The sequence below is a fragment of the Salarias fasciatus genome, chromosome 16 (assembly GCF_902148845.1).
Source record: "Salarias fasciatus chromosome 16, fSalaFa1.1, whole genome shotgun sequence".
NCBI classification, from domain to species: Eukaryota; Metazoa; Chordata; class Actinopteri; order Blenniiformes; family Blenniidae; genus Salarias; species Salarias fasciatus.
Genome location: NC_043760.1, coordinates 18,245,720 through 18,267,907, shown reverse-complemented (window position 1 = coordinate 18,267,907; position 22,188 = coordinate 18,245,720). Strand labels below are relative to the sequence as shown.

Here is a 22,188-nt window from a genome sequence, read left to right as displayed (position 1 = left end):
GAACACAGAGAAACCGAATGCTATTTTAAACAACAGTATTTTAACCTGCAACTGAGAAGCAACATACCCGAAGCTGAACTTTACTACTAATTTTCACGCCTTTTTCCGTCTCTGGTCCGTGGTATAAATATCAGGTTGTTTACGTTGTGAAAGAAAAGATGCATAAATGTAATTGCTTATATGACGATAAATTGATGCATAAACACAAATATAGAAAAGGAAATAATGCACGTGTGACTCCTCTGAAATAAACGCCGCGTGCGCCTTCGCCGCTCCTCCATTCACAACTTGACGCCGACGTCACTCGGCTGACGATTGCGGAAGTGAATAGTAGCTTATCTCTGAACCAAAACAGACGGGATGTTTCTGAAATAAATCAGCCTATGAACTCGGATCGACCTCTCATCTCGCCGCTCAGCGCATAAATCATCTGTTTGTGCTCGACAGCCGACTGGAAGCCGTTAAAGAGCCGATTCGCAGACATGGAGGTAAACGCTCGCTGTCGGTGGTTTTAGCGTTAGCTTGTCCGACACAACTTGATCATGTTTTCATATCTCTGAATGGATCTATTCATTAATGTTTGTGTTGCGGCGACTGCTTAATGTGTGCATTACTTGGAATAAAAAGAGTCACTTGTGTTACAGCTTCCTTACTGAACCCGGAACAGACTGGTACATTAAGATTAAATAAGCAAAACTGATGTTTTCTTTTGCTATTTATCTGAAGTAGTCATTAAGTTAACGCTATTCTTCTTATGCAATCGTGATGAATAATGCAAAGCACGTCGTGCCACGTTGTGTTTGCTCCAGTGGCTCCGGAAAAACCTGAAATGTGACATGTGATATTTATTGAGTATACTTGACATTTGAGGTTTAGCAGGAAGTAGAATCAAGTTAACATGTCGTACCTGACCTCCAATCTCACCTTTCATTGATGAAGGACCCTGGTGGTGCTGCGGCTGAGCCTGGGACTCCATCAGCAGCAGGGACACCAAAGTCAAAGGTAAAGCACTGCAACACACACACACACACACACACACACACACACACACACACACACACACACACACACACACACACACACACTCCAACAGGTATCACATTATTCAATGACATTTAACTTGTAACACACTCATGACACATTTTGGATTTGATCTCTTATTGTTTTTTTTTTTTTGTGTGTGTGTGTGTGTGTGTGTGTTTGTTTGTTTGTTTCATTTCTCAGCTGGACCTACTGTCCAAAGATGATCTCATTAAATTTGCCAAAAAGCAGATGGCTGCCATGCAGAAGATTAAAAGCAAATGTGCAGGTAGCTGTAACTTTTTGCTAAAGCCTTTGTTTAGTTGGTCAAAGGTTTGTGTCATGAAAATATTTTGTCTTTTCAGATTTGGAAAAGGAAGTTGAATCCCTGAAACAGCAACCCAAAGACCAGCAAAACACCAGCAGTTCAGATGATGCTTCTCTGATACAAGTTTGTAACACTTCTTCATATTGTGTGTAAAGTTCGTATTTGTATAAAACTTCCTTTTGTCGATACAATCATTTCCTTTTTCTATTCCTTTACTTTATAGAAATACTATTAGTCCTTGTTCAATTTTATTGTGCATTTGATAATGTTAATCGATGCATCCAAACTGTCTCTTCTCTCAACATCCAGGATGAGCATCTCTGGAACCACAATGAAATTATTAAAATGAATAGATAGACACAAAGAAAAGCAAGAACAGTGAGTCTCAAGTAGAGAGAAAATGTGCATATTGTGCACATTGCACAAATGTGCAACTTATTCCTATTTTGTAGTGTTGCTTATGTAAGAAGATTTTGAGTTAAAGAAAAGAAAAAAACAAAATTATTTTTAAATAGAGGTTTTTTTTTAATTCACATTCCACATAGAGTTGCTAAAGTAAATAAATCCACAAAATAATAAAGGAGTGAATGGAATCGAGATTTCCTTCAAATGGATTCATAATTTACCTTAAATGTCCCTTTTTCCACTCAAGTCTTTGTTTTACTTGGCCTTTCTGACACGTCTCATGCTGTCATTATGTGGATTTGTAACAGGAGCTGACTGAGAGGATGGATGCGCTGCTGCTGGAAAAGGCCGAAACTCAGCAAAGTCTGGCGCTGTCTCGTAAAGATCTAGAGAAGACTAAGCAGCAAGCCAAGGTGACAAGAGGGTTTCTCTCTACAATTTGTTTTGATACATTCTTATGGTCAGATCAGTGTTTTTTTTCTTTATTTATTTTCTTTTTTGTTGTTTTTTTTTACACCACCTTCCTTTCTGACTTTGTGCAGGATGATATGGCAGTGCTGCAAAGTGAGCATGACCGCGCCATAGAGGACCACCGAAGGAGGATCACAGCTCTCGAGAGCAGCATAGAGGAATCCAACAGCAAACACCAAGAAGAAGTGACTCGTTTCCAGAAGTTACTACAAGAGCGGGAAGCAAGTGATCGACAGAAGGAGAGTGAAAGAGAAAGGCAGCACCAAGATGTAACAGAGAGCGCTGAGGAGGAGCGTCGCTCCTTGGAAGCTCAGCTGAAAACCCTTCGAGCTGAGCTGCATGCGATGGAAGAGCAGAATACCCAGGAGGCGGCCAACCTGCAGGAGAACCTCCAAAGGGAGCTGACGATGGCCCAGCAGGAGATCGAGAACCTGAAGGAGGAGCTTTCTCAGAAGACCCTGCAGCACGAGGAGGAGATGAGAGCTCTGGAGGAGGACTGCGAGATGGAGAGGGAGCGTCTCCTGCTACTGCACGATGAACTGACTGAGCAACTTGCTCTCAAAGGTACGGCTGCTGTAGTTGGGAGGTAACTGGCGTACGGTTGAGTTTTTGCTAACACGGACGTTGTTTTTCCAGACAGCTACCTGCAGGATGTGCAAGAAGAAGATGAGGACGGCGCTCGCGGTTCAGGGATCGCCAAGATGCTGGAACTGTCTGGCTGCAGTCAGAGTGACTCCACCCACGGCGGCGGAGAGGAAACTGAGGCCGGGAGGCTGAGGGCGGCCCTGGATGATCTGCAAGCCCAAAACACCATGCTGAGGGATGAGCTCACCCTGCTCGCCAACGTGAAAGGAGAGCTGGAGGCAGAGACGGAGAGGCTGAAGGAGGAGTACCAGATGGAAAAAGAGGAGCTGGAGTTTAAAATCAACGAGCTGCAGATGGCCAGAGATGGCGCTGCCAGCGACTCCGCGTTGACCCTCAGTCCCGATAAAGAAGAGATTGACGGCGAACCCAAAGATTCCGAATACAACGCCATGAAGGAGCAGGAAGACAAAATAGTGAAAAACCTCCAGGACCAGCTGGACACAGTCACTCAGGAAAGGGATGATTTGTTGGTGAAGCTGAAAGAATTGACAGACGACAAAAACACCCTGATGGAAGATGTGCACGACCTGAAACTGAAGCTGGAAGGTTTTTCAAGCGAGGACCAGAAGCTCCCGTCGTCTGAGGAGGAGCAGGCAGATTCACACAGTGAGCTGAGGCAGTCTCTGGAGGAAATGACCAGGCAGAACGAGGAGGTCGTCTCCCAGCTGCGTATGAAGGAAAACATGACTGAAGAGCTGAGGCAAATGGTCGACACAGCGACTGACGAGCGTGACCAGTTACAAGACCTGCTCAAGCAGAAAGAAGAAGAAATACTAAAACTGAACAATGAAAACGCAAAAGAAATGGAGAAGATCTTGGAGGAGAAACAAGAGGCTCTGCAGCTGGTGGAAGAAAAAGTGAGAGAATTGAACGGCTTGAAAACAGAAATGGAAGAAAATGTACAAAGTTTAAACAACGAGAAAGAAAAAATAGAGGAAAGCGCAGAAGAGGAGATGGAAAAACAAAAGGAAGTCGTTTCTTCCTTTGAGCAAACTATCAAAGAGCTCTCTGCAGAAAAGGCCGATGTAAACCAGAAACTGGAAGAAGCTGTCTCAAAGCTCTCGAAAGCCCAAGAAGAGAGTGAGCTTCTGTGCTCTAAGCTGGCAACTGTGGAGGCTCAGCTCGAGCAGGAGACGGCCGAAAAACAGCATCTGCAGGCAAAGTTGAATTCACAGACAGAGGAGGCCGAACAGACCGGCGCTTCCATCCAAGCCATGGAGGAACGTCAGTCCGAAGTAGAGAAGAAGTCCAGGGAGGAGGCTGAAGAGCTCCGAAGTCGCTTCGATGAGCTGCAGGAGGAGAGGAACCAGTTGAGGAGTCGACTTGAAGAGGCTCAAGCCGAGAGGAAGTCGGAGGAGGTGCGAGCGGAGCTCCAGGCTTACATCCAAGACCTGGAGCAGGAGAGGAGCATGCTGAGGAGCAGCTTAGAGGAGGTGACGAAGGACGCAGAGGGGCTGCAGAGAGACCTGCTGGAGATGAAGGCGGCGAACGAGAAGGTCAGCGACGAAAACCAGAACCTGCAAGCCCAGCTCTCGAAAGAGGAGGGCGGAGAGTCGGACGAGATGCAGAGAAAAATGGAGGACATGGAGAAAACCAGCAGAGAGCTGAGAGAACAGCTGGCCGAGAAGGATTCTCAGATATCACAGCTGAGAGATGAGATAGCTGCTCTTCAGGTGAGTGGAGCGCCTGAAAAGTCTCATTAGATTAAAGACTGATTCTCTTCGCAGGCTGTCTTTAAAATTCTGTTTGAAAAAATTAAACACAAAATCATGTTATATTCATACGCTAAAAGTGTATAAAATGCATTTTTCCTTCTGTTTTTCCTCAGTCGTCATCTCAAGAGTCCGTCGCCCAGACTGCTTCCTCTGAAGAAAATGCAACCAATGAGATGACACAGAAAATAGGTGCAGTGCTGCTGTTGATTCACCTGATCCTCCATTAAGAAACTCAATTTGCCTGATTATGTGTTTCATAGATGCTCCAGGTTTAATATTCAGACCAGTAACTTTGTAACATCATTTCCTCTCAGCTGCCCTGGAGAAAGAAAATAAAGAAAAAGATGAGAAAATGAACAAAATCAAAGCAGTGGCTGTCAAAGCAAAGAAGGAGCTGGATATCAGTAAGAAGGAGGTAATGTGAACAAACACATGTCTCAAAAGTCCCTGCAGTCGAATATTTTTTTAATTACAGACATCAATGATAATCAGGAAGCAGAAAACATTGGAAATATTTGCAAAAATATTCCATCTTAAGCAAGTACAAAGCAAGAGTTTAATGTATTTTTCTCCCTGCTCAGATCAGTTGTTTCTGGTGGTGAAACCTTTATTCTGTTTTTCTTTCCAGGTCGTGACTCTTAAGGAGGAAATAGAATCGCTGAAGGCTGAACGAGAGCGAATCAACAGCTCAATGAAAGATATCATACATGGAGCTGAAGGATACAAGGTAAACCTGAGTCTGAATCATGTACCTGTGCACAACTACAGACCATACTCTGCTCCTACTGAGTCATCCAATGTGTCTAGAAGTCAGTCTGGAAAACCTCATATTGCAGAATTATCATCATGCCTTAGATATCTCTCCTCCCTTCATCAAAATCAGCCGGAACATCATGAAGATTATTTGAAAATGAAATAATCTGAAAACATCTGTTATGAGCAAAATAATACAAAAATTTTAATAGATTTATAGAAAACATCATATTTAATCCCTTTTAGTCTCTAATTCAATCCCTAATTGATTAATAAATGATTCTAATATCAATATTTTCTCCAGTGGTACACACTATAGAAAGTGTGAGAACCGCTGTGGTTGATTGTTTGATCTTCATGAAGAATGGGCGTAAAATGAGAAACGATGCTCAGTTAGATTAAATGTAATCCTTCAAAAAATAAAACTGGAAATAACATTTTAAATTTGTTGTTGGGGGCATCTTGTTTTAGTGAAATTAGATAATCTTGAAACACTGTGACTCGGAACTGAATTAAAAAAAATAACTATTTACTTTATGCTCACTGATTTCTGGAGAAATGTTGTTTCCAAATACACAACAGGCTTTTGAAGACATTGTTTTTTTTTTTTTCATATTTATCAAAATTCTTTCAGATTTTAAATAAACGACTATTTCCAAATGTATTTGTACTTTTCCACACTGAGCTGTGGGGGGGGGAATGGAGTTTTGTCAGCATTTCTGTTCTTTCACACTATCATCACAATTTTTAAGTTTGAAACCGCTGCCTTGCATGAAACTGGCAGCTTTAATTAAACATCAATACCCCATAATCCATTGTGTTGTTAATTGGGAAGTGCCGGTATGCTCTATTTAAGACACGACTCCCTGCGGTTTTCGTAAAGCGGCCCCCAGACGGCCCTGAGCTTTACGGCTGAGGAGGAAACCGCTCCGTGTGTCTAATGAGAGAGTCGGAAGTAAATGCAGCTGATATTTAAGATTCATGGTCTTCACCTTTGCTGAACCGCTACTCAGCTTCTAGTGATGAATATTGAAAGTGTGTGTTTGTGTGTGTGTGTGTGTGTGTGCGTGTGTCTAGAACCTGCAGATAGATTACGACAGGCAAACAGAGCAACTGGATAATGAGAGGGAGAAGGTGGAGGCGGCGGAGAGACAGATTGCTGAGCTGACCAAACGACTCAGCAGTGCTGTCACACAGGTAACACAAATACACTCTCCCTCACACACACACGCACACACACGCACATAAATTACTAATAACAAACACACAAACTGCTCTCGCCTCCCGATAAATCTAAGCGGCGGCGCTTTGTCCAGTCATACATCTTTTCAATACTTATCCCATAACTCACTTTTCGCGGGATTTAGAGGGCGTCGTTTCAGCCGGCGACGCCCCGGCGCCCACAAACAGCCCATCAGATGGGAGAAACTGTTTTTATATACACTCCTTTCCTCAAAGCTCATAACTGTCTGTTTCCAGTGAGAGAACAAGAGAGGGGGGGATAAATGGAGCGGAGAGTCGCCTCCATCTGCCGCCTGCGAGCGCGACACCATTTTCTGAGGCTCGGGTTTGCTCGTGTGTGCGCTCATCGCTCTCCGGGGGGCGCACGCCAAAACCAGAGCCGTGAGCCGTAGTCAGGGAGCGCGGGGTACGGTCTGGACATCTCTGTTTACCAATCATAGTTTCAGTGTTTGGCTGACAGGTGATGGAGGAGAGCGGCGCCTGCTGCCGCCGCCGGCTCAATGTTCCTTTGCAGAAAAAAGCCCTCCGAGCCCGCCGCCGCTGTCAGATCTGCATGAACGCTTTCCAGAGGCGTCACGTGTGTTCGGAGCAATGTGGAAGTGCTTTATCAAGCGAGACCGTCCTCTTCAGAGTGAATTTAGCAGAGCGGTTTGAATAATCTCACCGCATTCAGTGAAATTAGTTGAATTTAAACACAGTAAAGTCTCCATGTCACCATAAATGTCATCAACTTCATCATCTACAAAGACCCAAAAAGTGCACACACACACAACCCAATTTCCATTTTTGTTTGACTTCTTATTTTACATTTATTTCACTTCAATCTCCTCAATTTCATTTAAACTGACATTTTTAGTAATTCTGACTGTTTTAGGGCTTTGGCTTTGTTGGATTTCGTTACTTTACTTTGTTTTGTATCTGCACCCATAAAATATGCATATCTGTCAATCTCTTGTGGAGCAGTCTGAGTCTCCTGAAAGGAAGAGGGATTGTTTAACCTGTATTCAAGACAACATTCATGTAAGCTGTGTCGGGTTTGGACGATATTCCAGTTTATGGAAATTAGTAAAATGATAAATGATCTCACAAAAACTGAGTCCTCCAGTGTTAAACTGTGTGATAAGATGTGCTCCCACTACTCACTACTAACCTAATTCACCCCACTGAATAAGCAATTGATAACTACTGTGTACATGACCAAATGGACACTCAAAGACCAAAAGAAACTCTAGATCAGGAATGGGCAACTTTGATCGCTGTGAAAGCTTCCATTTTATTGAAATTGATCTGATTCTGTAATTACATAGTATTTACAATTCAAATGACTTCCTTGTGAAACCAATAACTTGTTAACCTTTGGAAATAAAAATCAGTGCTGATATTTAAATGGCTCCTAGAGACAGACTTTAATGGACTCTGTTCATCTCGGTCGGTAATTGCATTGTCCCCTGAAGGAACCGTCTGGAGACGTAAATTAAACTGGAGCATCTCTCCTCCTGCAGACGGAGACACTGAGCAGTGAGAAGGAGGACCTCCTGGCTGGGATGGAGACGCTGAGGAGCACAGTGAGGCAGCTGGAGACCAAGAACCAGGAGTTGCAAAGGCAGGCCGCAAACCTGGAGCGAGAGCTGACGGCCGAGAGAGCAATGAAAGAACAAAAGCTCAAGGTAGATTTAAAACCCCTGATTTACTGTCCCGCCCCGGACCGGAGATACATGCTTCTGCTTCCTGCTTCATGTTTGAACTCATCTCACACTCAGAAATTCAGTAGTTATAAGTAGTTTTGTTTTGTTTTGTTTTGTTTTATAATATTATTGATTTTCATGTTTACTTTATATTTGGTACAAAAACTTGATTTGAAAGGTGAGATTTTGCCATATCAGTAATAGTTGAAAGACTTTGTTTTTCCATTTTAAAACTTAACGTCTGAATATCTTCAAATAGAATTCTTGGTGTATTAAAAAAAGCCAGGTTATCATCCATTTTTCTTTTTTAGGAAAGAATGTGTGTGAGAAGTTGATTCATGATCTCTGTTATCAATAATGACTAAACTGGTGAATCCATAATGACAGGTACATGGAGATGGACATGACCCCCACCACACTGACCAAACTGAAATAGCTTAAAGATGAAAAAAAAAAAGTCACTGTATATCTTTGAAATTACCAAATAATTTTTCCTTTTTAATTTGCTCTTTGAATGCATTTTGGAAACTCTACTTCTTTATATAAACTTGTGATATAATGTATTCAGAACCAGTCAGGGAGAATCACAAACACCAGAATCAAAATGATCCACATGACTTTTATTTATTTATTCTTTTTCTTTTGCCTTCCAAAGATTCTCTTGTGCCAGTGGGTGAAATGTCCTCTTGGGGCACTTCCCATGACAGCTGTTACTTTTTTTTTTTTTGTGCCAATGTTACCCATAAAGCCACACTGTTGAAACTGTTTATTCAAAGAACTTGAAGAAAACCAGACTGCAGGTAATTCTAATAGATGCATGCAGCCACACCCAGCCTGGAAAATGGCACTGTGCTCCACAGTGCAACATCTACACTGAATCCACTTACAATAGAGTGTATGTTTGTGTGTGTGTGTATGTTTGTGTGTGTGTGTGTGTGTGTTTTCTCTGCCATCTCCAGGACTTGTCATCTGCGTCAAAGGAGGTAGAAGAGCTGACAGCCCAGCTCCGCAAGCAGCAGCAGCAGTCTCAGCAGACTGCCCAGGAGCTGGAGCAGCTCCGCAAGGTACACACACACACACACACACACACACACACACACACACACGCGCCTCTCAGACACTTGTATGTCTCAAAGGGCCGATCCAGTCAAGCGACTGAGCCAGTGATGGCCGGCCTGCAGCGACTGTCCCACCCCACTGAGGAAATAAGAGCCATTCTAGCCCAGAGTACAGAATCCGCTGCTACTTTTCCATTAGTGGAGACCGGCGTAGTACAACAGCGTACACGAGAGCTGCCAGGAGGGCTGAGTGTGTCCACTTTGAGAGAATAGCCCAGCAAACACTGACTTTAACACTCTGACACCGCCAGGGCCTTTTGTACAAAAATAAAAAAGGTTTAATGATACATTATCTACATTGATTCATTGTAAAAAATTCCAGAATTAGTTTAAGATGAGCAACAATACAGGCAGCGTAGTTGAGTTTATTTATCATTACGATAAAAAAGAATTATTCAGAAAACTTATTTAGACCAGAAAGAAAAAAAAAAAATACTACATAGTTCTACACAAAATTACAGCATCTGACAGAACAGACTCTTCTTTTATATAAACCATCAGTGGAAGTTTTCATATACTCGCGTATCTACATAATGGTTTTTACATGACTTTTTTTGTGAAGGGGGAAAAAACACATTAAGAATCTGATTTTAGTTGTGTGTGTTTTCAAGATGTTGGTGATCTACAAGCTTGTATTGTCAGAAATTAAACCACGTCAACACGAAGAAAGATGGTGGCTGTTATTACAATATTTCGCCTTTTTTGTCAGACAAAGAACTCCTTCAGAGTTAAAGATTATCTCTGTCAAACTCTTGGATATTTGGAAGTTAACTGTGAATGGCAGGAAGCCTGATGTTTCAGTGTAAAGCGTGTCCTCGTTCTGATGTGTTTTGAGGTTTTGTGGTTTTTGTGAGTTTTCAGCTTTGTTCACGTAACGGCGCACTGTGTCCACTCTGCCTGTAGGAGGCGCAGCAGAGCTCTCTGCTGGACATGGAGATGGCCGACTACGAACGCCTGGTGAAAGAACTCAACAGCAAAATCACACAGAAAGACGAGTACGCAGAGGAGCTGAAGGCCCAGATAAACACACTCACCCAGAAGGAGGAAACGCTCAAGCAGGAAATTGGTACGAATAACTCCATTCACTTCCACGCATCGCTTTGTTTTCTGTCTGCCACCAGATGCAGCATTATGATGAAAACAAACCATTAAAGAAAGTGGATTTTCCACTTCTTTTTTTTTCCTTCTCTGTGTGTTTTCATGTGTGCAGAGAATCTGAAGTCGCAGCTGGACCAGGGGGAGGAGAAGACCTCCAAGATGAAACAAATGCTGGTGAAGACCAAGAAGGAACTGGCTGACGCTAAGAAACAGGTGTGTTTGTCCACACATGGTTCCACATGCGTCCCGGGGGATTTTCTGTCACTGTGCGCAGCACTGCTGAATGATGAATGTAGATTCTGTTACGTAACCGTTTTCATTGAAGATGTTTGGAATATTCAGTCAAATGAGGGTGTTGTTTTTCTTGAATATATGGATATCTGTGCATTTCAATCCTCACTCTGTGTGTGTGTATGTGTGTGTCTCTGTGCATGTTTGCAGGAGAGCGCCCTCATGGTGCAGCAGGCGAGTCTGAAAGGAGAGCTGGAAGGGAACCAGCAACAACTAGAGAGCTCAAAGGTAAAACACACTTTCCAGCAAAACATCTCTCTGTTAACCTTTTGGAACAATCATAGGAAAATAAAAATGTGTTTTTTTTACATCATCCGCATATTGAAGTCCACGTTTGTGCTTTCAGATTGAGATCTCCGAGCTGACGGCCGAGCGCCACCGTCTGCAGGAGCAGCTGAGGACGACCCTGGACCAGCAGCAGCGCAGCACCAACTCCCTGCAGCAGCGCATCCACAGTCTGCAGCAGGAAAGAGACGCTGCCAGTGTACGGCTCAGTCGTCTGGGGCGACTCTTCCCTCCTCGTGCACAACACACACCTCCCGTCATCGAGCTGCATTGCTCAGTAACACAGCGGCCTTAATGTTCTGACACTTTCAGCTTTGCAGTGAAGCGAGAGCTGCAGCAGCTCATGGGCAGGACTTCAACCGATTCATTCTCAATCAGACCACAACTAATGACTATTTTCATTATTAATCTTTCAATTATTTTTGACTTATAATTACATTTAACGAACTGCTTTTGTCATCTTGTAAGTGGCCAGTGTGACAAATTAAATTTGCCCATTTTTTGAGCACAAAACTCCAATTTCTTAAAGTAATTAATCGATCCTGACAATAGAAAATGTTTTAAATAAACAGCATACTTTTCCACTCAGTTTTGCATCAGATTGTGTGCTCATCGATTTAGTTTGAGACGATAAATCCATTGAATTAAATGAGATGATATGTGGAGACCTTTAAAACATATCATCATCAGACTGCAAATAGGAAATCAATGGAGGGTGAGTAGCAATAAGCAAACTTTCTCAACGGTTCACGTCCTAAATGTCCGGGGTTTGTCTATCCGTCTATTCCAGGCGGAACTTGTGAGCACAACAAGCGAGTTCGAGAGCTACAAGGTGCGCGTCCACAATGTTCTCAAACAGCAGAAGAGCAAAACCAACTCGCAGAGTGAAGGAGATTTCAGTAAAGGAGAGAGGTAAGAGAACGACTCTGCCCTGCAGCTGACTGACATGTTTTTAATTCCTTCAGTGGACAAAGTCTGGAAGGTCTGAGTGTATTAAATGTTGATGACCATATGTAGAAGATAGCGTCTATTTTTCTCGATGCAGCTGAGAGCTGATCAGTATGTTCCTTATAGGACACAGCAGCGTGACATGAATGTAAATAAAGTGTGTGTTGCGCCGCAGGGAGCAGCTGTCCTCTCAGGTGGACCAGCTGAGGTCCAGGCTGGCCGAGAGCCAGCAGAGCCTCCAGAGCTGCACCGTGGAGCTGCAGCAGCTCCAGACGGAGCACGACACGCTTCTGGAGAGACACAACAAAATCCTGCAGGAAACCATCAGCAAGGAGGCCGAGCTCCGGGAGAGGTAGAATCCCCGCCCCCCCCCCCTTTTTGTTTTTTTTTTTTTGTTTTTTTAAATCATCATTCCATCCTCTCCGTCTGTCATTCCAGTGACATACCCTCTGTTTGTCACACTCTTTCCAACTTTTCTTCTTCAAGTGTTTGCAATCATGACACACGTGGACACACACTGGGATCAACTGATTGGACCCAGAAAAAAACCTCATCGCTCTTACTGTAAAATGTCTAAAAATGTCTTTGGCTTACAGAGTGCACACAGAAAGAAGAAGTATTTGTTTTTGATAGATTAAGTGTTATTCAGCGATAAATCCCGTTGAACTGGACAGTCTAATTATGTCTTATTCAAATCATGCCGCTAACTCAGCTCTGCCGCTCATCCCACTAATGCGTGTTCACTATTAGCATTTGTGACACAGAGAGGGAATCTCTCAAAAACTGTTTCAGTAAATGAATTTGTTGGCTCCATCGATCTCGAGAGATCATGGGGGGGGGGGGGGGGGGGGGGGGGGGGGGTTGTGCCGTGGATTTACAGTCAGGGAGCTGCAGCCTATATTGGAGACGGTCATTTAAAAAATGGATGGCTCCTAAATTCATTTTACAGTAAACCAGCCTTCAGATGGGAAATGTTAAAATAATGTTCAAATTTACAAAGGCTTGCTTGTAGAAAAAGAACCAGATTTCTAACTGATAGACTTTATTATTGTCTTTTGATTGAGCTCTGAGAAATGGCATGTCGCTTAAATAATTGGCATAATGATCAATCAGTTTTCCTATTTCTTTCCTTTCTTCTTTCTGTTTTCAGCAGTCATTTATATTTGCAGTTTTAATTTTACAAACGTTTTAAGACCATATAGTGTTTAAATCCAGACTGTTTCTTGGTATTCCCCTCTAAAGTCTTCATCTGGCTTCGTTCCCACCTCCTCCAGGCTTTTGTCGCTGCAGTCGGAGAACGTCGGCTTGCGGTCGGACCTGTCCCAGACCCAGGCGGACCTGTCCTCTCAGGTGGAGACGCAGCGCCAGACCTACAGGGAGCAGCTGAGGAAGCTGCAGGACGACCACCGGACCACCGTGGAGACCCTGCAGGGCCAGCTGACGCGCGTGGAGGAGCAGCTCTTCAACCTGCAGAGCCAGAACAGTAAGAACGGGAGTGTGCGTGTGTGAAAACATCCGTCAAAGCATCAAGTGGCCTCACAGTGTTCAAGTGTTCATCTTCACGAGGTGAATGATGAGCGTATGAGTGTGTTTGTGTGTTTATCAGTGAAGCTCATTCATCACCTCCCACACAGCTGCCCTCTGGAGTCAAACACCAAACACACACTGGCAAGTGCATGTGTCGGTGTGTTTTTCTCCCTGTCGCTCCAGCCTGGCCAGGTGTTGGCGAGGTTCCTGAGCTCCGTCCCCGCCTCTCAGTGTGGCAGACGGCTCACTGCGGCATCTGGAGAGATCCATCATTAGCGGCTCACACATGGACGCCAGGATTAGCCGGATACGCAGGGAGCAATCTCGGCTTTTACTGAAAGTCATATTAGAGCAGCTTTCGCCGCCGTGTTTAGGATTTATATGCAGTTAAAAGGCAGAGGGGTTCAGCATCACTGTGCTTCCCTGGCTGGGTTGAGCAGGTGGGTCATAATGCTGCTGGACCGTGTTTACTGCCTTTTTCATAAATACGCTTTGGATTAAAATGCAAATTAGACAAACGTGTCAATAAAATTATAAATTTTACAGTTTATCAAACAGGCTACAATAATGTCTTTTATAACGCAGAGGCCAGCGTGACGTTTCAGACTCCATGCATGCATTTAATAAATCTTACATACAGAATTGTGCACACTTTGTCCATTTTAATATGATAGAAATGGTTTATTCAGCTGGTCCCTTCTACGGGTCTCACCACAGAAAATCTTTGCAGCTTGCTTGCTTTAACTCCTCTACACCAGATTCCAATAGGGATTCATACCCGGATGCCCCACACCCAATCTTACCATCACCGGGTCCTTACCGGTGACAGCTGTCAAGATTCAGTTTACTAAAAAAACTGCATATCAAGGAGTCAGATAAGAAGCGAGGAGGATACATGTGTCTGGGTTTGTTTGGTTTTTTTTCTGTTTTCTGATAAAACCGGCCTGATTCCACAGTTTTACTGAGCACATGTGGCTTTCCACTTTCCCAGAGCCCATTAGGACGGTGTTACTTTGAGGGTAAGACCGGAGGAGGGCAGATGACGGGATTGGTCTGCTGTCTGGCCTCTTGGTTCAGCTCCAGGTTCATGAATCACAATCTTCTCTTCTGTCCACCCACACTCACCCCATCCTTCCCTCTCTTTATTCTCCTTAAAGTGTTGTCAGTCTTCCTGCCAGATGGGCTGGTTAAGGTAGTTTGGTGCCCCCTCATGTCACGTTGAAGTAAGACACGGACTCGTGGCTTCAAGGACTTCATGTTGAGGATTTGAAATAAAGGGGGGGGGGGGGGGGGGGGGCGCACGATGATACATTTTTTTTTATAAATTCGAATCAAAGGTCAATAGTCTCTTTTCTCCTACAACGTTTAACCAGTCAAGATATGTCAATCACAGCGTATTTATTCCTCCCATTCAGGTTCAGCGTTGGTGCAGTCGAGCCGCAAGTCCTTTGTGTCAGATCTTCAACGGCGAAACGCCGAGCAGAACCAGGCGGGGCTGGGACTTGACCTGCAGTCGATGGCCAGGGAGGAGGGGGAGGGCATGGAGACCACCGAGACGGAGAGCGCCTCCCCTGCGCTCACACCCCTCCCCTCTCTGGAGCAGCTTCTCACGTCTCCAGACCCAAAACAAGGTCTGTGATTTAAAGCATAGCTGTAACACAGATCCAGCTGTATGTCCCAAAACCAAACAGTGAACAGGAAGAATACTCTTCTCCTGAAATAGGTAAAAAAAACAATCCATGACACAGTGTGTCATTCTGCTTTCCTCAGAGCCTTTTGTGTGGACGGTGGAGCCGACCAAAGAAGAGCTCAGCGAGAAGCTGAACACAGCCACCCGCAGCATGGAGCACATGAACAGCCTGCTGCATGAAACCGAGGCCACCAACGCCGTTCTCATGGAGCAAATCACCGTATGTATATATGAGAGAACACACACACACACACACACGAGAACAAAACACAACGCAAACACACTTTCAGGTAAAATTCATTCAGACAGCTGATTGCCTTATTTACAACACAGTTACTTTCAATTATCATTTGAGTCTATGAGTTGGTCATTGTTTTTTTGTTTGTTTGTTTTTTTTTTTCATCCATCATGATGATAACTGAGATCAGAACAATACATTACTTTTTAATATAAATTTAAGGCATTTGGAGATGAAGAGTTAAAGTTGTCCATTATTGTATAACATTTTAAAATGCAACTGTTTGCAGCACTAGCAAAATTGATTTTCAGAGTAGCTTAGAAATGTGTTGCAAAATTGTGGAAAAGTTGGCTACATTTGATACTATGTTTTAATCCAGGATAAAGGTTTTCACAATAACTTAGAATCAAAATGCATTCATCATCTAAAGGAAATTACTTTACTTCAGTTAAATTACTTACTCAACAAGTTCGACTTTGGATGGTGCAGCTCCTATCTAGAAATATAGCCCATTTTGTTACACCTTCAAATCCCTGACTACCCAGAGTCCAGACCAGGAACCAAAAGCAGAGTCACAGTCTTACAGTCTTTTCTGCTGCTTCCTTGCTTCTGTCAGCCCAGGCTACTTTATTTAGGACAAAAACAATCCTACAGAAGAGAGGTTAATCTTAGAAATGTAATCAAAATCTACAGTACAACAAAAACCTACTGTAGTCAAATATGGACTGTTAAATATCCGATCCCTCGCCTCCAAATCTTTACTTATTGGTGACTTGATGACTGATCATAATTTTGGTTTATTAAACCTCACTGAAACCTGGTTAAAGAATGAATATTTCAGTTTAAATGAAGCAACCCCAAATACACATTATCATATTTCTCAAGGAACTGGCTGAGGTGGTGGAGTAGCATGTATTTACAACTCTAATATTCTTGTTTGTCCCTGAACTGAAATCAAACAGAAATCCTTTGAAAGTTTCACTCTGAACCTCATGAACTCCAGCTGGAAAACACAGAAGCCAGTTTTATTTGTCATAGTGTATCACTTCCCTGCTCCATACACAAACTTTCATAAGTTTTGTAATGGATCTCTGTCAGGCTTGTACTGAGACATCCTTGTGGGTTGATCATGGATTTGCGTGTTTAGCTGCAGAGGGATATATGCTTGATGTCAATCAAGTGAAAAATAAATTCAGCACGTGTATTTTTCAAAATCAGATATTTTATTAATTTGAAAGCAGATAGAAAAAGACACACTGCTGTATTTGTTTGACAGTCGTGTCAAAGCGGAAGTGTGGAAGGTGTTTCATTAGTTCTTAATGTCCATACTGGGTATTAATGGCAGATCAAATCTGCCGGTATGCCCCGACAGTGATATCAAACAACCTGGCGTTGTTCACAGTCCCTTCTTTGTCCAGGAGGAAGTAGAACTTGTGTCCTTTGACTCTGAGCGGGATGAATGAGGGAGACTCCTGTCTGTGAGCGTGACAGGCCACCTGGGACAGGGGGACGGTGACTCTGCGGCCTCTCTCCAGGCCCAGGGGTGACTGAGTGCAGACTGTCACCATCTTCCCACCTTGGTGTAAAACCACTCTGCTGACAGAGCGCAGGCTGAACAGAGCTCCGAGCCCAACTATCCCCGCCCCGATGGTCAGGCACCCCAGCGTGAAGCCGTACCGCCATGCGTTCGAGCCCAGGTTCATCTCGAAGCTCCACATCCCCGCCAGCCCCGTGGCGGTGGGGGCCGCCTTGGCTTTCCCCTTGTCCGCAGAGCCGCTCGTGTCTCTGAGTCCGGTGTAGGCGAAGTGAGCCAGGTAGGTCCAGAAGACGAGCTGCCCGCCGCAGAAGACCGACAGCAGCCGGAAGAAGCGGGTCCTGTCGTGCTCGAACAAGGTGACATCTCTGGAGGGCTGGGCGGAGGTGAGACTGCGGCGGGCTGCCAGCTGGTGGTTCGTGCGGACAAGCAGCCCAGTGAGCAGCCCGGAGGCACCGCCCCGGCTAGACGCGCCGCTGCCCCGCAGACCGTGTGCCGACACGGCAGCGAGCCCCCGGAGTGTCTTCTGAATATTACCGAGGCCGACGTGTGTCCCGCAGCCCCGCAGCGCCCCGCACAGCACGCGTTCCAGGCCCATCTCTATGTGCAGCTGAAGCAGGAGCCCAGACGATAAAAGAACAAACAAAAACTAAACTACGGTGGTGTCTTCTGCTTTAAAATTAACATAACAACATCGTTGACTTCTCCAACACTGAGGGCGCCGCCATGTTTGTTGTGTGTGACGTAAGGGTTCTATTACGGAAAATAGCGAGGGCCAAAATTAAAGCGCCAACACTAGGCGTGCGTGCGAAGGAGAGACACAGTAACAACTTTTAATCCATGACAGTATGTGTGTATTTGTTGCGGTCAACATTCAGTTGATGATAATTGATTATTTTATTAGTTTTAATTACATATTTTTCTCATTAATACAGTTTGTCGTTACTCACTTCTTTTTTGAATTTTACAGTGCTTCTCCTTGCCAAAAACTAATTAAAAATGTCCTTTTGAAAATGTATATGGCATTAAAGTAATTTTTTTCTTACATTCAAATTAAATTAAAATATCTATATAAAACGTTGACTTTTCACTAATTACTTGTAACAATGCAAAAAGTGAAAACAACAGAGACCCGTGACGCATATGAATTGTAAATGTAGCCTCCTCTGTGCAAGCGAGAATGATTTATTATGAACTATTTAATCTCTTTTTTGATTTCAACTAATTTCAAATAGAAAATGTTTGGCAAATGAAAAATAAAATTTCATAATGAATTTGCACAACAAGCTGTAACATTTGGTGGTGGTCTAATTCCATGACAGAGTGAACTATTATTCACTTCAACAGAAAAAGTAATCTTTCACTCTGGTAGTATTTCTGGCCCTTTTCTAAATTACAAAGTTTTTTTATCAGTTTTTTTTTTTTTTTAATATATATAATTAAATTTTCACCCACACAAGCAAGGTGTATTTTATCTGTACATTTTCTGAGAAGGAACAGCTATAAATAAAAAGATGACTTTGTGTTTCAATGTGTCTGTATTCCACCTTCCAGCTACTGAAGAATGAAGTTCGCCGTCTCGAGAGAAACCACGAGAGAGAAAAGAGCGTGGCCAACCTGGAGTACCTGAAGAACGTCCTGCTGCAGTTCATCTTCCTGCGATCCGGCAGCGAGAGGCAGGCGCTGCTGCCGGTCATCCACACAATGCTGCAGCTCAGTCCGGAGGAGAAAAGCAAACTGGCGGCCATTGCACACGGTAAGCAATATATGACAAATGAGAGTTAAATGTACAGATTTGTCCCACAATGCAGCGTTTATAGAGCCTAATGAAAATACTCGGTGCCGTCTAACAATGTGCTGTTGGCCCTCCTTTGTGCAGGTGAGGAGCAGGGGGCCGGCTCTCGGGGCTCAGGCTGGTCCTCCTACCTTCACAGCTGGTCGGGGATAAGATAGGCGTGAGGACCGTTCACATGGAAGGAAAACACTGGGAGCACAATGCAGCAGCCTCAGCACTGACGTGCTGCACATTAAAAACCGAGGTGACTGGCAGGTTGACAAGGGGCATTTACTGTTTTACTGGAACACAGATGAAGGGACCAAGGAATGTATGAGACATGAATGAAAGAGTTGGTTGAGTCAAAGACAACTAAACTATTAAGAGTGTGAATAGATCTGACTTTTCAGTGCAATAGCTACATCGAGTCTCCTACCAATGAATGTTAACTGTGACGGATTTTCTGTCTTCCACAGACTCACTATTCATATGTATTTATTATAACATTGACAGAATACTGGGATTCCACTCACATGAAGGAGTGTTCATAAGGCATAATAACATATCGATAATCAACATTATATCCATAAAACGGTGAAAAGAGGCATTATTCAAAAGAGGGAAATTGTTATAAAATAATATTTGAGCTCATTTTCAGATTTTGGAATTACTGCAAGTTTTCGATCCTAATGATTATGTGAATTTTACTTTACTTTTCTTTACTTGACAGCCGTTTGCATCAGTGTGTGTGTCTGTTATGTGTAGACTGTATCTATTTTTTTCTGAATTTTCTTCCATTCAAAAAAAAAAATCCTTTAATTCTCCATCCATTCATTTTCTGTAGCACTTTGTTCTATTGGAGCGGTTCCCAGGTGCCACTCCACACAATGCTGTTTGGTCGACTTTTACTTTTTGTAGTTTTCTTCAAGGATCTTTCGGAAACCAGTCAACAGTCATGCTCTGTATGTTTGATTTATTTGAAGTTAAAACTACTGATGTCGACTATTTTAGTCATTCCGATCTGTTGTAATCAACATTCTGGGTTTCCTCCATTTGATCCAGCTAAGTCGACGGTACACCTTAAATTATTTTTACTTTTTATCTTTTTCTTCTGATTCTGCAGTTGTTTGCTAACACCTCACCTTCACTGCTCAGGAGCAGTAGCAGCTCTCATTCATCAGGTTGCAGTTATGGTTGTTTTTTTTTTTTTTGTTGTTGTTAGTGTTTCTCTGACATGAGATGATTCTTTTAATGTGTGTTTCTTTTTCCTATGTCTATTTTGGGAGAATATTCTGGTTCAGTTTGTTGTTGTGCTGCAGTTTAATCACTGAACATGAAACGTCTTGCACTGCTGTCTTGTTGAACAGCGTTCATCCGCAGTAGACTCATCTGCTCTGCTCAAGTGCCCATGAGCACATCTCTGATCCATATGTGGTGAGCTTTTTCTTTCATTCCCAGTGTCTTACAATAAACTCTTTGACCTCACGGTGTCGGGTGAAAAAGCGAGTTTCTCAGAGAAACCTGCTGAAACCTTCGCCACATCAACACGAGTCCAGCCAGTGATGAAGGTAACCGTCTCTGCACCATTCCATCGGCAGCTTTTAGTGATTAATGCAGCACAAGTCAATGTATTTTAATGTAAGCTTTTATATTTTATAAAAGTTAATGTCTCCCAATGCTTTTTGAGATTACCATAACTATTAAAACACATCTGTGTAAGAGTGGCAACTTGTATGGTTTCATCCTGCTTCCATCAATTTTGTCAATGTTTGTTGTGCTGGTTTCTTTACAAATGTAGCAAATTGTGTATTTCATGAGGATCACGAATCCTCCACAAATTTGCTTTCACATGCATACTGATGGACTGTGGGAGGAAACTGGAGTCTTGGAGAAAGCTCCACACAAGCTCCACACAGAGGCAACAAGCTTCTCGCTATAAGCTGAGAATGTTAACTACTACACCATTGCTGTGAAATATAATATAATGAGGTGTCAGCAAAAATGAATGAGACTTAGAAGTGACAGATGAGATAAACCAGACTGATTCCTGCACAAGATGTATGTTTGGATAATATGATCAAATATGGTGTCATGATTTATATTGGTATGCATCAATCAGCTGCACTGACTGGGTCTAAGTAAGCTACGGATGCATTTAAAAAAAAAAAAAGAAAAAGTGCATTTTCTTTTTGCTTTCAAATTCCAGCAATACTAGAAAATCAGATATATTATTTTTGTCAGATTGCAGCATGACCTTTTCACCATGTATTGAGTGAGTGTCATCAGAAGCATCTCTTCTTGTCCAGATGTCACATGCTGCTGTGAGTCCTGCTGGTCTTGAAGGAGGAAGGAGGATGCGGGGGCTTTCCTTTTAAGGAAATAAATGTGGTAGTAGGATCATGACGCAGTCAGGGAAAGGAAACAGCGAGTAACAGCTACTGTATCTGTCACTGGAAGCAAAGGTAAACATAACATCACCTCCCTTGAGAGCAGCTGAATCTTTAACCCTTTCATAAGATTTCATTGCTTCTGTCTGGATATTTACGGGGATGTTAGATACATCATCTGTTTACATTTTTTTCTGCAGAGTGTGAAAGATTAAAAGTGATTTTTAGGGGTAAAACTTCTCATGAAATGCTTTTGTGTGACAGAATGAAGTTGAGGAGTCTTGATCTGGGATAAGTTTTTTCCATCCACCCGCCATGTTGGACTTCAGTGGAGTTTTTCAGCGGTCGCGAAACTTGAAGTCAAAGTTTCCACTAAAAGTCCACATCTGGAGATTCCTGTGCAGATAGCAGAGTGTTTGCAGAAACGGCAGCAGCATGATAACATACATGTCGCGTGTCTTCGCGCTAAAGTAACCGCAGTGATTTTGCAGGGCGGGTCCAGACGTTTCCTGCCAGTAAAACAGTAAAAACTATAATTCAGTGGAGACGCTCAGGCCGAGAGAAAGCTGACTCAACTGCACAGAAACGCATCCTGTTAAGTCCTGGATTTTCACAATAAAGGCGAACAGCCTTTTCCATCATGTTAATGTAAAAGATAATGTGCATGTTTGCACAAACACAAAAAGTTCTTTACAGTGGTGCTCCACAGAGAAGATAATATAAAGAATTGAATAGTATATCAAAATATCAAAAAGATAAAGTCATAAATGTCCTTAATATATATTCCAACCTCTCTGAATAAATTCTAAATTACAGTTACATTGACTAAGAAATTGCAATTATTGTATTTTTTTGTATTTTATCACTTTTTTGCAAAGTGATCCTGTGGTCTGCATGACTCTGGGGGATTTTGGTCCACAGGCCACATGTTTGACACCCCCTGTGTGAAGCATCCTTTGTAAGGGTCCTATAATAATAAAAGATTCAGTCCGGTGCATTCAGCTTCATAAACACGTTGGGACTATATGGACTCA

The 22,188-nt window shown here is 43.1% G+C and overlaps 2 protein-coding genes across 2 annotated transcripts; one reads left to right on the top strand and one right to left on the bottom strand.

The window, feature by feature from the left end:
- Positions 1-309: 309 nt before the first annotated feature.
- gcc2 (GRIP and coiled-coil domain containing 2) lies at positions 310-20,269 on the top strand. Its single transcript, XM_030111491.1, has 24 exons — positions 310-488; positions 940-1,002; positions 1,225-1,309; positions 1,386-1,471; positions 2,062-2,166; positions 2,296-2,788; positions 2,861-4,542; positions 4,698-4,773; positions 4,899-4,999; positions 5,213-5,311; positions 6,415-6,534; positions 8,082-8,246; positions 9,224-9,328; positions 10,286-10,448; positions 10,593-10,693; positions 10,922-10,999; positions 11,118-11,255; positions 11,847-11,968; positions 12,180-12,356; positions 13,279-13,487; positions 14,947-15,162; positions 15,302-15,441; positions 18,548-18,749; positions 18,873-20,269. Exons 1-24 carry the CDS (start codon positions 483-485, stop codon positions 18,944-18,946), a joined length of 4,806 nt encoding a protein of 1,601 aa, XP_029967351.1. The 5' UTR covers positions 310-482; the 3' UTR covers positions 18,947-20,269.
- Positions 16,668-17,731, bottom strand: tmem223 (transmembrane protein 223). The gene has a single exon (XM_030111498.1). It carries the CDS (start codon positions 17,589-17,591, stop codon positions 16,806-16,808), a length of 786 nt encoding a protein of 261 aa, XP_029967358.1. The 5' UTR covers positions 17,592-17,731; the 3' UTR covers positions 16,668-16,805.
- Positions 20,270-22,188: the final 1,919 nt, after the last annotated feature.

Coding starts and splice junctions, on each gene's coding strand:
- tmem223 (XM_030111498.1), bottom strand. CDS start 17,591: ATGGGCCTGGAACGCGTGCTGTGCGGGGCGCTGCGGGGCTGCGGGACA.
- gcc2 (XM_030111491.1), top strand. Junction 9,329..10,285: donor AGCTGGAGCAGCTCCGCAAG/GTACACACACAC, acceptor CTCTGCCTGTAG/GAGGCGCAGCAGAGCTCTCT. Junction 13,488..14,946: donor CAACCTGCAGAGCCAGAACA/GTAAGAACGGGA, acceptor CCTCCCATTCAG/GTTCAGCGTTGGTGCAGTCG.